General features: G+C 47.0%; 1 protein-coding gene across 1 annotated transcript in view; it reads right to left on the bottom strand.

Moving 5' to 3' along the window:
* Nucleotides 1-15577, bottom strand: part of Lig1 (DNA ligase 1) — a 35992-nt gene that overhangs the window by 8708 nt on the left and 11707 nt on the right. The window contains 13 exon segments of the mRNA XM_050132088.1: nucleotides 1495-1590; nucleotides 2712-2827; nucleotides 4144-4229; nucleotides 5295-5394; nucleotides 5603-5694; nucleotides 6961-7037; nucleotides 7402-7568; nucleotides 8261-8433; nucleotides 11381-11437; nucleotides 11686-11766; nucleotides 13060-13135; nucleotides 13276-13357; nucleotides 14456-14496. Of these exon segments, the coding sequence (XP_049988045.1) occupies nucleotides 1495-1590; nucleotides 2712-2827; nucleotides 4144-4229; nucleotides 5295-5394; nucleotides 5603-5694; nucleotides 6961-7037; nucleotides 7402-7568; nucleotides 8261-8433; nucleotides 11381-11437; nucleotides 11686-11766; nucleotides 13060-13135; nucleotides 13276-13357; nucleotides 14456-14496 (1244 nt within the window).

The following is a 15577-nucleotide window of genomic DNA, read 5'->3' as shown; positions in this document are numbered from 1 at the left end:
GGGTTGCCTTTCATGTTACATCCCAGAGCTAGCTGTATGGTTTAAGACACTGCATGACAATTCAAGAATGTCCAATTCAAATCTCCTTTTCCCTCAGGGAAAGGAATTAAACATAGGGCCTTCAGGACTACATGCCAAGAGTGGCATGCCTTCAGCCTTCACTGGTGGACTCAAGAAAAGTGCTCCACTGCTAAGTCACACCCCCAGTTTCTCATCGGTAGACTCTAGGCCATTGTTCGAACACTAAGCAATGTCCCAGTCAGTTATGGTTCTTATTCAGGGTCACAGATACTAGACCTTTTCTTCGAGTCTATAGTGTGCCCCTCTAATGAAGGCAGCAAGCCCTGGTTGTGCTACCTACCACAGGCTACAGAACATAGCAAATGCCTAATCAACATTTGTTGAGTGAATGTGCACAGAAAACATGCTCCATAAGGGTACTTCCAGGAAATAAGAAAACCAAGATGTGCTCAGTTGATGTGGGAGTGTCATATATCAATCTGTTGATTTCATTGGTTAAGCAATAAAGAAACTCCTTGGCCCTGATAGGTTAAAACATAGGTGGGAGGAGTAAACAGAATAGGATGCTGGGAGGAAGAGGAAGTGAGGTCAGACTCTGCTCTGCTCCCGGAGAGACACGACACCTCTGCTCTCTGGAGCAGAGACGCCATGCTCTGCTCTCCCAGGCAGCTCCGACCCAGGATGGACGGAGGCTAGAATCTTCCCAGTAAGCGCACCTTGGGGTGCTCACACACATTACTAGAGATGGGCTAGTCCAGGTGCGAGAGTTAGCCGAGAAGAGGCTAGATAGAAATGGGCCAAGCAGTGTTTAAATGAATACAGTTTGTGTGTTATTTCGGGCATAAGCTAGCCACGCGGCCGGGGTGCTAGGGACGCAGCCCCGCCGCTCCTATTACAACACTCAGTGGTTAAGAGCACTTGATGTTCTTACAGAGGACTTGGGTTCAATTCCCAACATGGAGGAACAACAGAAAAACTCCTGGGCCAAGGCCTAGCCCTGCTCTCCCTCTGAGCTACTTGTAAAGCCGCAGCTGCTCATAGGCCAGTGCCCTTTAGGTCCTCTCTTGGCCTCACTACTGGACAGGCTTCAGACTGATCCAGGATTCTACTAAGGGTGTTAATCAGAACCTGTTCTAAACAGTGCTCATAAGTTGAAGCCAAGGGGGCCAGGGGTAGGAGTAGGGGTCTAAGAAAGCATTAACTTCCCCTGGGCTGGGTGAGACATAGCCTAGAACCTCCTTTTCCCTTTGTTTCTATCTGGAAGTGTGGCAGCTGCAGGGAGACAAGAATAGGATGCAAGGACAGTGGAGTCAGAACAGCCTTGAATCACCTGCCTCCAGACTGCAAAAATAAGCAACATCTGCTCTGGCCATACTGAAGCAAGGCTGCTACACATCTGTTAGTCTCCTAGTAAGCCCCAAGTAAAGTTGGTCCAGAGAGGTCTATACCACAGCTCAGCAGGCAGACACTCACCTTGGGGATGCGGCTGATGATGTCAGGGTACTTTCCTGTGTTGTCTTCCTGGTTCCTGCTGAAGATCTTCACCTCTCCACCTTCCAGAACATGGATCTACCATCACAGGGAAGGGAGAGAAAGTCAGGCAAGCCCTTCCTGTGTGGCACTGTCTTCAGACCCCACCTTCACTGGTAAGTTTGGGAAGCTCAGTGAGATACTACATAGATCTGAGCAAATCATCTTAAGTGCCCTGGTACTTGTAACCTGTGTATGGCATCTACCATCTTCTTCTTCTTTTAACATTTATATAATGTGTGTATGCATGTGCATGCTTGTGTGCATGTGTGCACAAGATTTACCATACTGTTGAGTGTAGAAGTCAGAGAACAAGCAGAGGAAGTTAGTTCTCCCCCTGCACCATGTGGGTCCTAGGGATCGAATTCAGGTTATCAGGCTTGGGAAAGCATCTTGCCTACTGAGTCATTTCACCAGCCTGGTTGCCTGCCTTCATTGCTTCTGACTTCTCATTTCCCCACCTCCCTTTCTTTGAAAGCTCATCCACCTTGCTGAATGCAACCAGACCTGTCATGAGTTGTGCTACAATTGAACCATTCTGGATTCTACTGTTGGCTTAGTTGTTTGAATGCTGTCTGGTCACAAAATTTAAGCAGGGTTTTATATATACATGCCATCTCACATGTATGGTATCTTTAACATATAAATGTATATGTTTATAATCATGACCACTATTATAAACTATTTTCTGGTTGTCTTCTCAGTATTATTTTGACGACTCACTGCTGAGGCCGCACATGTGGAATCCAACTGCCGCAAAGCCTCAGGTATCACTCACCTCATGTGCTATCCCTTCCTCATGTGATAAACGCCAAACTAGTGCCAAATTCCACAGATACAGAAAAGCCACAGCACACTTCCTCAGCACCAATGCATTGGTCCCAGGAGGTACATGCCTGTCACTGCACTAAGATCACACAAGGACCTCCCAGAATGGCAACCATAAATCATATTGTATTCACCAAGCACCAAGGGAGTCAGCATCTCCTGATGACCCTTCTGTGGGTCAGAATTTCTAGCAACCCCATTTTGCCATAAGCTGGAGATAGGTACCGCACTCACTGAACAGACGGGAGATTAAAGCCAAAAAGAGGACTGTACCATTCAGGACCTGTACTGAGTATCTTCCTCACACAGGAAGGACTGTGCTTAACCCATACCTGTGCCCGCTGCCCATCATATTTATACTCGCAGGTGAAGTCCACCTCCTCAAAGCGCTTCAGTACCTCGCTGACACCCCGAGTGGGATGGGCCAGCATTGGTTTAAGAGGGATCCCTGGGAGGAGAAGAAAGCAAATTAGAATGGCAGAGGGAAGGTGATCAATCAAGGAATTAGAGGGAGAGGCAAAGGCTACCAATGTGCCCAGGACCTACTACTTTCTTCTCCTGCCATCATGTCAAGGGGAGGAACACCCGCATTTTAGAAGAGACACTTGGGTCCCCATACCAGCCTTTCTTATTATTCCTGTAATCATAAACTGATGTAAACTGATGCAGAAAAATATGTAATCAGTAATAATAAGAGCTTCTGCAGTCCACAGGAATCATGTAGTGAGATTTCAGTGGATAAGGCAGAAGGCTGACCAAGCACAACAAAAGTATTCTCATGGAGGCAAAACCAGTTCACATGGTGCTGGGCCTACCACCTTTTGCATATCAACTGATTCTCACAGTGAATCTCTTGTGAAATCATAAGCACTCTCCCTTGATGTAAGATTCAGCAGAGTATAGACAAGTGGGCACGACTCTTTCCCATGTACTGGTATACTGGGTCATCCCCCCTAGTGAGGTGCCTGACCTGGATCGAATCATCCTTCCTGTGGGACCTCCAGTGGGAAATTTAGACTTGGTTCCCATAGTCTAACCTCCACTTCACTCCCTGAGATACATCAGAAGCCACCTCCCTGCAACTATCTTCCATTTGGAGGACATGTAGTCAGGAAAGGAGTCTTTCATATAGATCACATTCGGGACTTTCAAAGATAAAGAGACATCCAAGCTCAGGGAATTGTCTTTGTTTTGTGTGATATAAAAACTGGAAACTTTACAGAAGAACAGAAGGAAAAGAATAAACTGATGCAGAAAAATATGTAGTGGAGAGTTCATTTTCACCCTCAAATCAAAGTCCCACACCTGCTATAATTCTTGTTCTGAACCCCAAGGGGACACTGAGGCTGGCACTCAGAGGTCCCCAATAAAGAACAGTATATGGTCACATCAGTCACATTCTTTATGAGCAACATGATTAGCTCCCCTCTTTCCCTGATCATATAGGCTTTAGAGCAACAGCTTCAAGATAGCAGAGGGACAAAAAAAAGGAACCCAGGTCCTTGAATGACCACTGAAGCACAGACACACGCTGCCATGGCCACCTCTGAATATGTAGGCAAATTCTCCTTGGCCAAGCCACTGCCTTCTGGGGAAACTTTGTTGCTGTAGCCCATGTTCCACTAAGTTATAAGGGAGAGCTCAGAGAAAAAGGAAAGGGTCTCGGCAAATGGAACAAGTACTCAGAAGCTATCTGGGTGCAGCTGCTCACACCGGCTCAATGCAGGATAGCAGTCCCAGCTTCAAGGGCTCATGGCATGGTACCTGGGCTCAGCCTGCAGTGCTCTGGGAGACGTTCCAGCCCATGTTCCAACAGCACAGGGATGATTCGATCTAGGTCAGGCACCTCACTAGGAAAGGATTAGAGAGAAGAAAACAAGATGACAAGGTCTTTTGTTTTCTTCCTTGGTGCTGGGTGAAGAGGTAGAACCCAAGGTCTTAAGCATGTGAAGGAAATGATCTGTTGCTGGGTCACACCCCCAACCCAGATCAGGATGGATCTAGGCAGATTAGGGGTTTCTAAAATGTGGATTCTAGGCAAGCACTGTATCACTGAGGCCATGCTCTTAGCCCCTCATTGATAGATTCTAGGCAAGCACTCAACTGCTAAGACACATTCCCACTCTGATTTTATAAGACAGGATCTTGCTACATACCCCAAGCTGGCTTATAACTTGAGATTCCAAGTGTGTACTGAGATTTCAGGTGTACGACCATGTCCAGCCCATAGAGGTTCTTTCTAGAACTTGAAAACTGTCTTGTCTTTATGCAAGTCCAAGTACAGAGATACCAGCCCTGGGCTCCTGAACACCTCTGCTTCACTGTGACCATGTCCCCAACTCCTCGTCACTATGTGTCCTACTCTCAGTCACCATACAACATGCTGATTGGCTCCCTAGCATGTATCCTCCACCTCCCTTTGCTCATGTCCTGAGAGCAGTAACTGTGTCCCACTCAAGGCTATTGCTGACTTATTCACAGACAGAGTCTGGCAGATCATAGGGCCTCCAGAGGCTGAGCCACTGGGAGATCTCTAAGAAACTCATGACTGCTGTGCGCCCAGTACCCAGGGCAGGTGCCTTGGGGATATTTATGGAACCACTCACTGCTCTCTTTCCTCTAGCATGGTTACCAACTCAAAGGTCCTTGGTCAGCTGCTAACGAAAGTCCCTCTATGTGGCTCACTACAGAGCCCTAATCCTCTCTGTGCCTGTAACATCTATTATGAGTGGTCACCAGTCTCTTCTCTGGGTACCTTAGGGAGTCTTGTGCCTGCAGCCCCACAGGCAGTCAGCGCCTGCCTCTCGCTGCTCACAACCCAGTGTCATCCCTGTCATGATCATGGTCCCTTGTTGTTAGACCCATGTCAGTCACTCACGTGTTGGCCATCACTCTGCCCCATCCCCACATCTCACCAGAAGGTCTGCTTCAAGATCATGCCTTGTTCTTCCAACCACATCTTTCTGGCCTCTGCTGTCTTGCCCTTCCCAGCATCCACAACAGCAGGGGGAAATTCTACGAAAAGACCCACCAGCAGCTTAGTGATGAACATGGCCCTCAGCTACTCCAGGGTCCATGGTCCCAGAGGGCAGTATGTGGTATGTGACAGGGAAAGGAATGAGGTAAGCTGCCCAAGAGCATTCAGAGGAGAATCAGGCAACAGATGGAGAAGGGAAGCCCTGAGAAAACAGTGATGGCATAAAAATAGGCCAGAACTACTCACCTTGGCCAGGGGGTGTGAGGCTCACAGCCTGGGCAAGTGCAGCCAAGACCGACTGCTCAGCCAGCCCAAGGCGCAGCCGTCCACTTAAGGACCTGAGGAAAAAGCATCAGGGGTGAGCAGGCTGGCTACTCTCTAGTTTTGCCCTCTACAGTTTGCCTGCTCCTGTCTACCCAATCTCCCCAATCTCCACCTTTTGTGGAACTTCTTCAATGTCCTATCTTCATAGCTTCAAAGGAACCCAAAATTATCACATAACCCCTAAATGACAAGGAAACTAAAGCCAGTCAGGAATGGCCATGACCACTATTTATCCCTGGGAGAAGGAAGCAGGAACCTCACAAGTGACAGGGTATGGGCTTGAGGATGGAAAGTCACAGAGAAGACTCTGCTAGTGGGTGTCACAGTCAAGAACCTGACCCAGCCTAGGCTGTGCTTTAAGCCAGTCACTACACAGGTAGCTAAACCGCCTGCACCTCCACCTCTATCAACCGCAGGCTCTACCTGCAGAGTGGCTGGGAAAACTGACGCCATCAAACAGTAGGTACAAAGCAGAGCACCTAAGAAATTGTTTCAAGACACACTTCAAGAGAGGTCAGTGACTTTCCTTCTACCATCATGATAGTTTTATGTTGAACTCAGGCCAAGGCAGACATAAGTAATCAATCACAGAATTTACCCTTGAGCTTCTCTAGGTAGGATAACCAGTGCAGGGGAGTTCACCCATAAAAGTAAATTATTATTGTTTAATAAGAAATATTCCCCACGAACAGGGGGAGGATAGAAGGGGAGAAGAGAAGGAAGGGGAATGGGAAAAATGTATATAGTTCAATAAAAACAATTAAAGTAAAATAAAAAGAAAGAAATGTTCCCTACAAGCTCACATTTCAATGCTTGTCCACAGCTGGTGGTGCTATTTTGGTAGGCTGTGGGAACTTCAGGAAACTGGGCCTAGCCAATGGAAGCAGGCCACTAGGTCACTGTGCAGCAGATTATGCATGCCTTGGTTCTAGTCTTACTGTTTCCTTGTCTGCTATAATATGAGGAGCCTCTCACACACACACACACACACACACACACACACACACACACACACACTCCTGTTGCCACACACCCTATCATGCCTTCCCCACCATGATGAACCCAAACCTTCCAAATCATGAACCAAAATACTCCTTTCCTCCACCAGGCAGTTTGACCACAGTAATGCAAAAGTAACTAACAAGGATTCCTATGCAAAGTCAGAACTGTTGGTGCTTTTCTCATCAGAAGGCAGTCAGGTTTTTTAAAGCACCTGGGGCTGCCAGGTGCTCACCACTACGCCCATATGCCTCCCCCAGTCTCATGAGCCCCATGTTTACCTGGCAATGAATCGGGCTTCTGAGTGGCGTCAGGCGACAAAAAGGCCCTTGATGATGTCCACCTTCTTAGCCATGGACTGAAAAAGTGGAGAACAGGCACAGCACCATCAGAGAAGGAACCAGACAATCTTCAGCTTTGGAAAAACTGCCACACCACTACCGCCACCACTACCACCTGTTGTAGCCTCTTGCTCTGACATGAACTAGCTCTCTGCCTCTCTCCCTTTATCCAACAAGCATTAACAAGAGTTCTGCCCTCCCCACCCAGGAGGCATGGCATTAGGTTCCAGGGTCTCCAGAGAACAGGATGAGACACTGTGAACCACACAAGCAGAAAAGAACACTCAGCTTCCCCAGTCAAAGCACACAGTCCCCTCCACATGCTTTGCTTTAGGTCCGAGGATATCTGGGTGTTGGGATGAGCCACTCCGCTCCACTTACAGCACTGCCAGTGAGCCGGGCAATGTCACAGAATTTGGTAAAGACCCCGGAGGTGGTGAGTGGAGGTGGGGGCAGCATGAGTCTCTGAGTGCTGCGGCTGTTTTCGGCCACCAGTCCCACATCACCCTTCTCAGCTACCTCAGCCCGGATGGACTCCAGCTGACGACCTTGATGGAGGAGACAGTAGGGAAGGAAAGGGGATGGAGACATTGTGTGGCTACCTGTCTCCCTTCAATGGCTGGATGCTTCTCCAGCTATCTGGGCTTGTGGAGTTTCCCGTTTCCTACAGATCACTTCCTTAGTACAGAAGAAGGCTAAACAACAGCCACTCAGAGGAAGACAAGCAGCTGAGTGAACACACCCAGACTCAGGGGCACGAGTGGACGGGACTAAAATCCATGGGATGGGACGAAGTCAATGAAGAGTGAAAAGGGCTTCCTGTTCAAATCTTAGTCTCTTAGTCTCTAATAGTCTCCAGCCTCCTGTTTATTTTGTTTCTGTTTCTGTTGTTCTACCTTTCAAAAATAGCAATAAAAATATGGGCTGTGCCTTAACCTTGATTATGGTTAAATCAGAGTCACATTATGGTACACTTGAGGTACGAACAGGAGGCTGGCAAGATGGACAGGCAAGCAGTCACGGCAATTCAACGGCTGAGTTTGTCCCATTGCCTGTCTTCACCCCTCCTTTCCATCCACAGCTCTTGTCCCAACAGGCTGGGCCTCCACACCCTGTACTACCCAGATCTTAAAAATCTGGTCCTGTCAAGTACTCTTCCCCACTGGCCTCTTCCTCTACCCTGTCCCACTCCCAACCTCTTCACACCCTCCAAGTGTCACCTCCTGTTGGGGCCTCCTACCTGTGGCCTGGGCAACTGCCTTGAGGAGGACACCATCACCAACGCCCAGCTCTAGTCCCTGCTGAGGTGGCCCAAGGCGGCTGAGGCTGAGGTAAAGGACAGGGAGCAGGTCTGGGGGTGACAGGGCCACCACAGAGCGTAGCAGGTTGCTCAGTGTCTCCACCATCTTGAGGCTAGAGGAAAGAGTTGGAGTATGTCCACCTATCTCAAGGTTTAGGATCCCAGGAAGTGAGGGGGTGGGCAAAAGCAACAATAGAAAGAAGAGGGACAAAGAGCCAAGGAAACAGTGACAGCTTGCCTATGGAGGATAACTGTGAAAAGGACAATGAAGATGGTAGTAATCACTAACGGAACAGCCGCCACGTACAGACACTTCCTCAAGAGGGTGCTGGTTTACCCTTTCCACCATTTGTCCCCTCTGAAATAGGTGGCATCATTATCCCCAGTTTACAAGAGAGAAACAGGCATGGAAAGAATGAGACTTGCCCAAGGTCATGAAGCATCAGGCTGAGGTTCAGGCTGAGGTTCAGGCCGAGGTTGTCCACTCCAGGACACTCAGCCACTGAAAATGATGGCCAGGGTGCCTACGAAATGTTGGTTATGGTGACACAAACACAAACTGTGGGCTTCCTATTTGCCTGGCTTACATGGCCTAACTGAAGAGGCCGTGTAGGCTGGGGATGTAGTCCAGTTGGTAGAATGCTTGCACAGCATACACAAATGCCCACACAAACTGAGCACAGAGACACACCTCTAATCCTACTACTCAGGAGGTGGAGGCAGAAAGAGCAAATCAAGGGCAGTACGAGCTACATGAGACCTGTGACAAAAACAACTAATTTTAAAGAAAGGCTGTGTTTTCTTACAACAGATGTTGGAATGTGCAGACACCTTCCTTCCTAAACCCTTATCTACTCAGCTCCAGAATGGGACGTATCTTGAAATAAGAACTTTGTAGGTAGGATTAAGGATAGAGAGGAAAACATGCTGGATTAGAGTGAACCCTAATCCCAAGGTCTCTCAAAGAATAGGACAGAGAAAGAGAAGGTGGTAATAATACAAGCCTAGAAATGCGAAGGTTGGCTGGAGTCCCAGAAGCTGGGAGAAATTGTGCCAGGTTCTCTCCCCAAGTCTGAAGAGGAGTCAACCTGCCAACCAACAACCAAATGGTTGCCACCACTTTAGGCTTCTGGAGTTGTGAGAAAATCATTTTCTATTGTTTTAATTCACCAAATGGCAATCTGTTTCTGCCACCCTGGGACAGCAGCAGAGGTGAAACAGTGGGTGGATATAAGAAAAGGAACAGGAAATTTCCACAAGGTTGCTAAGAGGGAAGCTGCATAGTGGAAAAGCCAGGCATTCAGCTTTGGGACCAGCTAATAGGGGACTAGATCAATGACATTATATGTAGTGAGAAAGCATTGTCTGAAACTAGTTCTGAGGATACATACTACAAATCCAAAGTGAGACCTTCACCCAAGTGGCCAAAACTTTCAGCAAGTATCAAGGTCACAAAGGACAGAGACAGATGGAGGGGATGCCTGCGGACAGGCCAGCTAAACACCACAGGCAGGAACCCCAGACAAGAAACCCGAACAGAAATGGGTATCACAATGCAAACGAAGGCAGGAATCTCTAACAGCCTTGTGTTGCCATCTTGATTCTGACCATCTTGGTTCTGACCAAAGCCCGAAAAAGACATCAACACAAAGGAAGCCAGTAGTCCAGATATATGACGACACTCAATTACTTTTGAAGGTTTTCTAAAAAATCTTCCCAAAAACCTTTTAAAAATGAAACAAACAAATCGGATAACCCTGTACCCCATGATTTTAGGCTATGGGTCAGGTCAGCCAACTGCAGTTCCTTCTAAATAGATAATGTATGAGATTCTCCAAAAGCTAATGTCTCCCCTATGTCATGTTGATAAATTCAGTCTCCACAGAAGGCAGAGATGTATGTTCTCTCCTTTATTCATGGGGAAACCGAGTCTCAGAGAGGTAGACCAAGCCACCTGCCATGGGCACAAAGCCAGGAAGCAGAGCAATGTTAACTGTCCCCTTGACCACCTCACCAGCTGCTGCTATAAAAACCACTTTCTGGTACTCCAGGCCCTTCCCATGTCCTCCATCTCCTCACTGTAGGGTTACACTCCATGGGAAGTTCTTAAACATTCCCAAGGAAACATTTCTAAGGACAAAGCATTGAGGACAGCCTAAAGATGTATAAAAATGAAGGAATGTTATAGGAAAATTTAAATATTCCAGAAAAGCTTAAGCCAACATGGAGAAGTAAAAATGAGATTGATCAAACAAGCACAGGCAGAACGAGTATACCCCATAACACTTATACCACAGAAGAAAGCCCTAGGAGAAAGTCCAGAAAGGGACAGGACTGGGGAGAGAGGCGAAGGAGCCACCATGGACTACTGATGCTGATGTTGTGCATCACTGGGAGGGAAAGCTCTGCAGGGGAAGTGTGGCAAGCAAGGTCACCCTCTCTGTAACCAAGATTAGACTACACTCACTTGAGATGTGGAAGCAAGACTGAAATCACTTGGTGAGAAACATTTCCTGTAATTCCTAGAATCTGTTTCCTAACCCTGCAGATCCGGCTGACCCTTGTTTCTCAAACAGGCACATTCAATCTTTGACACTGCAAAGTCCACACTCGAGAACAGTGCAAGTTCTCACGATGCATTAAGTGTAAGATTTCTGTGTTGAGCTACAGTCACAGCTATCTTTGAGCACAGGTTGGACCTGGGCCCACTTAGATCAAGAGAATATGACATTAGAAACGATTCTGTTGTGGCACATGTCTTTAATCCCAGCACTGAGAAGACAAAGGTAGGCAATCTCTGCGTTCAAGGCCAGCCTGGTCCACATAGTAACTTCAGGCCAGCCAGGGCTACATAGAGAGACCCTGTCTCAAAAAAAAGAAATGATGCCGAGAGTCTTCTGAGGCTGGGCCTCAAAATGATGTGAGCCATTTTTGTGAATGGACAGTGACAGTGATGGGGAGAAGAGATGAGGAAGGACCGCAAGGAAGAAGGCAGCACACAATGCCATGCTCTAGACAGAGCCACAGAGCACCTGTCCCCAGACCTGAATAATTAATTACCGAGCAGAAACCTCCTCTATCTTCTCAAATGTCCGGGCCACAGCAAGAAAAGGAACCCTGGGAAAGAAAAGAGATGCGAGAACCATTTGAATAGGCCAACATATCCTGTATCCAACCTGCCTCCTCACACCCTCCTAGGGGATAGCCTTGACAATACCAAAATGCAGAGGCAACTATCCACTATCCCTTCCTATGGTGCTGTGTCCCCAAAATAGAGATGGGAGAGATGTTACAGACCTTCCAAAGAGGTCAAAGTCACAGCCTCCCACAGTCACAGTACAGAAGTAAGACAGCTAACTCCTTACTTCTGGTCGTGTTTCCAGCAGGCATCTTCAATAGGATGGTAGTTACTCTTGGAAGGATTGTAGTTTGTTGGATCCAGGGTTCTATGAAGGCAAAGGAGAAATAAAATTGGGTAACTCTGAGGAATGTTTCTACTGTGTTTTAGCTGACTCATAAGGCCAAAGGCCACCAATACCATCTCCTCACTGGTAGAAATAGGCAGGAGCTCTACCACTGAGCCTCTACTGCCTCACTGATTGATTCTAGATAGGTGCTCTACTAATGAGCCACACTCCAAGCCCCTCACTGCAGGGGTGAGAGGGGGAATCCTATGCAGTGGTTCTACTAAGCCATATCCAGCTCCTTGCTGGTGGATTCTAGGCAGGTGCTCTACCACTGAGCCTTGCCACCAGGCCCTCACTGGACAATGATTCTGAACAAATCCTCTACCATTGAGTTACAACCCCAGCCCACATGGTTTTGAGTAAAGCAAGAATGGGGTCTAATCCCATTACTTTGTAGGATTCTTATCCACCTATCCACCTGATTGCCCGTCCATTCAACAAATTTTCTTGTGTTCATAACTGGTGATATAAGAATGGCCTAATCATGATGGACAGTAGTGGCGCACGCATTTAATCTGAGCATCCGAGAGGCAGAAACAGGCAGATCTCAGTGAGTTCGAGACCAGTCTGGTCTACAGAGCAAGTTACAGGACAGGCTCAAAAGCTACAGAGAAATCTGTCTTGAAAGAAAAAAAAAAAAAAAAAAAGAATGGTCCAATAACAATAAAACAATCACTTAACAGCCGAGAACCACAACTCTAATTCACAGTAGTTATCAGGAAAGAGAAGCGGCTCTAGGTGGTCCATACCCATTAGCCACTCAGGGCTGACAAAGAGGTCCTCAGGAGAGCCCAATGAAGATGCTTATTGTTTCTGAAACATGTGCTCAACCTGGTAAGCAGGATGGTGGAATCAGAGTACTAAGAACTGAAGACAGAGTGCTGGGTGGGGACCAGTTGGCAAAGGGGCTTGAGATTTTGTTCTGGGGTTAGTGCATAATCACTCTGACGGGTGGATAGGTAAGAGAGGTAAGAAATCCCCATGATTACATTGCCGTGTCACATAGGTGCCCCCAGTCCTTTGACAGACAGACAATCCTTTGGAGGCTGGCTGGAAGTCAGGTAAGATGCCAAGCAATCAATGCATATGCAAACTCTGTCTCTGAGCAGTTCTTATTCTGCCTGCATCCTACGGCTTTGCAACAGGGGCCAAAGATGTCTAAAATACTGACCAATGCCCAAGCCCTCTGAGCGTAGGAAGCCCAAGCTGGGGCTGAGTCATGGGATGAAGACGGGAATGTCCTAGACGTTCTCATACCTGGGCACGACTTACCCCTTGGTCTCTTCCTTCCTTGGAGTACCTGACTCTTCTTGTTTCACTTCAGGTTTCACTGCTGGCTTCCGGGGAGCTGCAAGGGAAGACAGGGAGTAGAGGACCTGACTCCTGACAGTCCCACCTTCCAAGCTTTGTCCAGCCAGCACTGCCTGAGCAGAGTCTGCAATCTGCTGGCTGCACAGCCCAGAGGAACAAGGGGAGAGAGGTGCTCACCAAAGAAGCTGCTGAGTGTCTTGGTACTTCTAGCAGGAGGTTTGCTCTGCTCCTCTTCCTGAGGATCCTGTTTGACGCCAGCCTTACACACTGGAATGTTCTCTGTCTTTGGCAGGGCTTCTGACTCTGAAGTAAGAAAGGTGATAGAAAGAAACTGTTTCTACCTATAGACTTTAAGAAACCAACTTCCCTGTATCCTAGAAGTGGAAAATCGAACAATCCCGACCTTTTTCCATCCGTTATGTAATGTTCACTCCACAGTGCTAATGAAAGCACAGCTAAACTGGCAGTGAAAAGAAACCTCGACACCCAGCATCTGCCTGAAATCCCAGCCATTCGGGACACCAAGGCAGGAGGATATAGGAAGATCCTGTCTCAGACAAACAGAAACATAGAGCTGGGGGTGTGACTCAGTGGTAGAGGACTTGTTTAGAATCCCCCAATGGGGGGCTAGGGGATGGTTCAATGGTAGAGCTCCTCCTGCCTAAAATCCCCAGAGTGGGGCTGGGGGTGTGGCTCAGCAGCAGAGCACTTGCCAAGAACCCACTAGTTAGAGGGCTGAGGTATGGCTCAGTGTGTTAACAGAGGTCTGAGATGTGTTAAACCCTTGCCTAGGATGTGCCAGGCTCTGCGCTCCACCACCAGGACCACAAAAAAAAATAACTAAAACCTTAGTGTGATTTGAACAGTCTCACTTTTCTTGCACTTGTAGGAAACCAGATCCAAGTATGTCTTAAAACTGTCCTTGTAAACGTCACCTATGACACAAGGATCTCAAGGACACCAGGGCACAGAAGCTGCACCATGGCCTCCAAGGCCCTCCTGCTTCTGAATCTTATAACTAAATTTAGATGTCACTCTTAATAAATACCTACTCAGTTCACTGTATTTGATTGGCACTTCTGATGTCTAAAAGCACAATTATTTGAGGGCTCTTTCCTCTTTTCCCTCATACAAACAGTAAACCCAACAGTAAAAACAAAATCTATGATAACCTTGAGAGTTCCCACTGAACCCAAGATGGAGAGTTGTGCCTTGTTTTAAATGGCCCACCCTACAAAGACAAGTACCACCCCAATCAGGATCATGAAGCTGGGGGAATAAGCAACTCACCAGGGGACTTTGCAGGCTCAGGGGGCACTATGGACTGACTCCCCTCCTTTTCTTCCTTCTGTTTTACATCTTCAGCCTCTGTGAGACTTTCTGTTGGGGTCTGTGCTTCTGGGGATACACAAAAAGTTAAATGGCAGTAAGGCTTAGAGGCACTCCCACCCAATAGATAGTCCAGGACAGGAAGGTCACAAGTTCAAAGCCTGCCTAAATTACAGACTAAATTCGATTTTTTTGCCTGGGCAACTTTGTAAGACCCTGTTTCAAAAACAAAACGATGACATGTAACTCAGCAATCCAGCACTTGCCTAGCCTGTACATTTTTATTTACAAATGTAATGAAAAGTTATGCCCCGGTAATGATAACACCCAAGACTAACTTGGGGGGAATTTGCCTTAGGACAAAGGTAACTCCTTTTACTTTGAGATACTCAGAATGGCTAAAATCTCCAACTTACAGTGAAATTTTTGACGGACTACAGATTGCCAATAGGAAATCAAGTCTCCACCAAATTAATCAAACCTGCCATGGGAAACTGAGTCTATTTTTTTTTCTTAGCACATAAACAAGAACCTGTGTCAGAGACTGCAACTGAATCACAGTCAGCCCCCATGATCATTGGATCTATCCCCATGGCTGTTTCCCTGCACTGCATCAAGACAAAAGGAACTGTCTCAACAGGCTGACAGTCTAGAGTCTCCAAAGGAACACAGAGACACCTGCTGGACACTAACTGAAAAACTAGCAGAGGGAATTTTGAGTTTTCAGTTATCTCAAAGTAGAAAGTATATCTCAAAGTACATCCTTGGATAAACTCACCACCAATGAAAAATAATTTCCCTGAAAATGGGATGTGTTGTATGAGAGAAGAATGTATTAAAAGAAAAGAAAAATACACAAAAAAACTTCAACAAACCAATGGTTAAAAATAATAATAATTATTATTAGTTCCATTAAATAAAAACAAAATTAGTTATATACAATACTGAATTAAGTCGGGCAGTGGTGGCGTACGTCTTTAATCCCAGCACTCGGAAGGCAGAGGCAGGCGGATCTCTGTGAGTTTGAGGCCAGCCTGGTCTACAAGACTTAGTTCCAGGACAGGCTCCAAAGCTACAGAGAAGCACTGTCTCGAAAAACCAAAAGGAAAAAAAAATCCTGAAATTAAGGCAAAAAAAAAAAAAAAAAAAA

This window comes from Alexandromys fortis, unplaced genomic scaffold, assembly GCF_014885135.2.
Source record: "Alexandromys fortis isolate MF-2015 unplaced genomic scaffold, M_Fortis_MF-2015_v1.1 scaffold_381, whole genome shotgun sequence".
Taxonomy (NCBI): Eukaryota; Metazoa; Chordata; class Mammalia; order Rodentia; family Cricetidae; genus Alexandromys; species Alexandromys fortis.
This window is presented reverse-complemented; position numbering and strand designations above follow the sequence as displayed.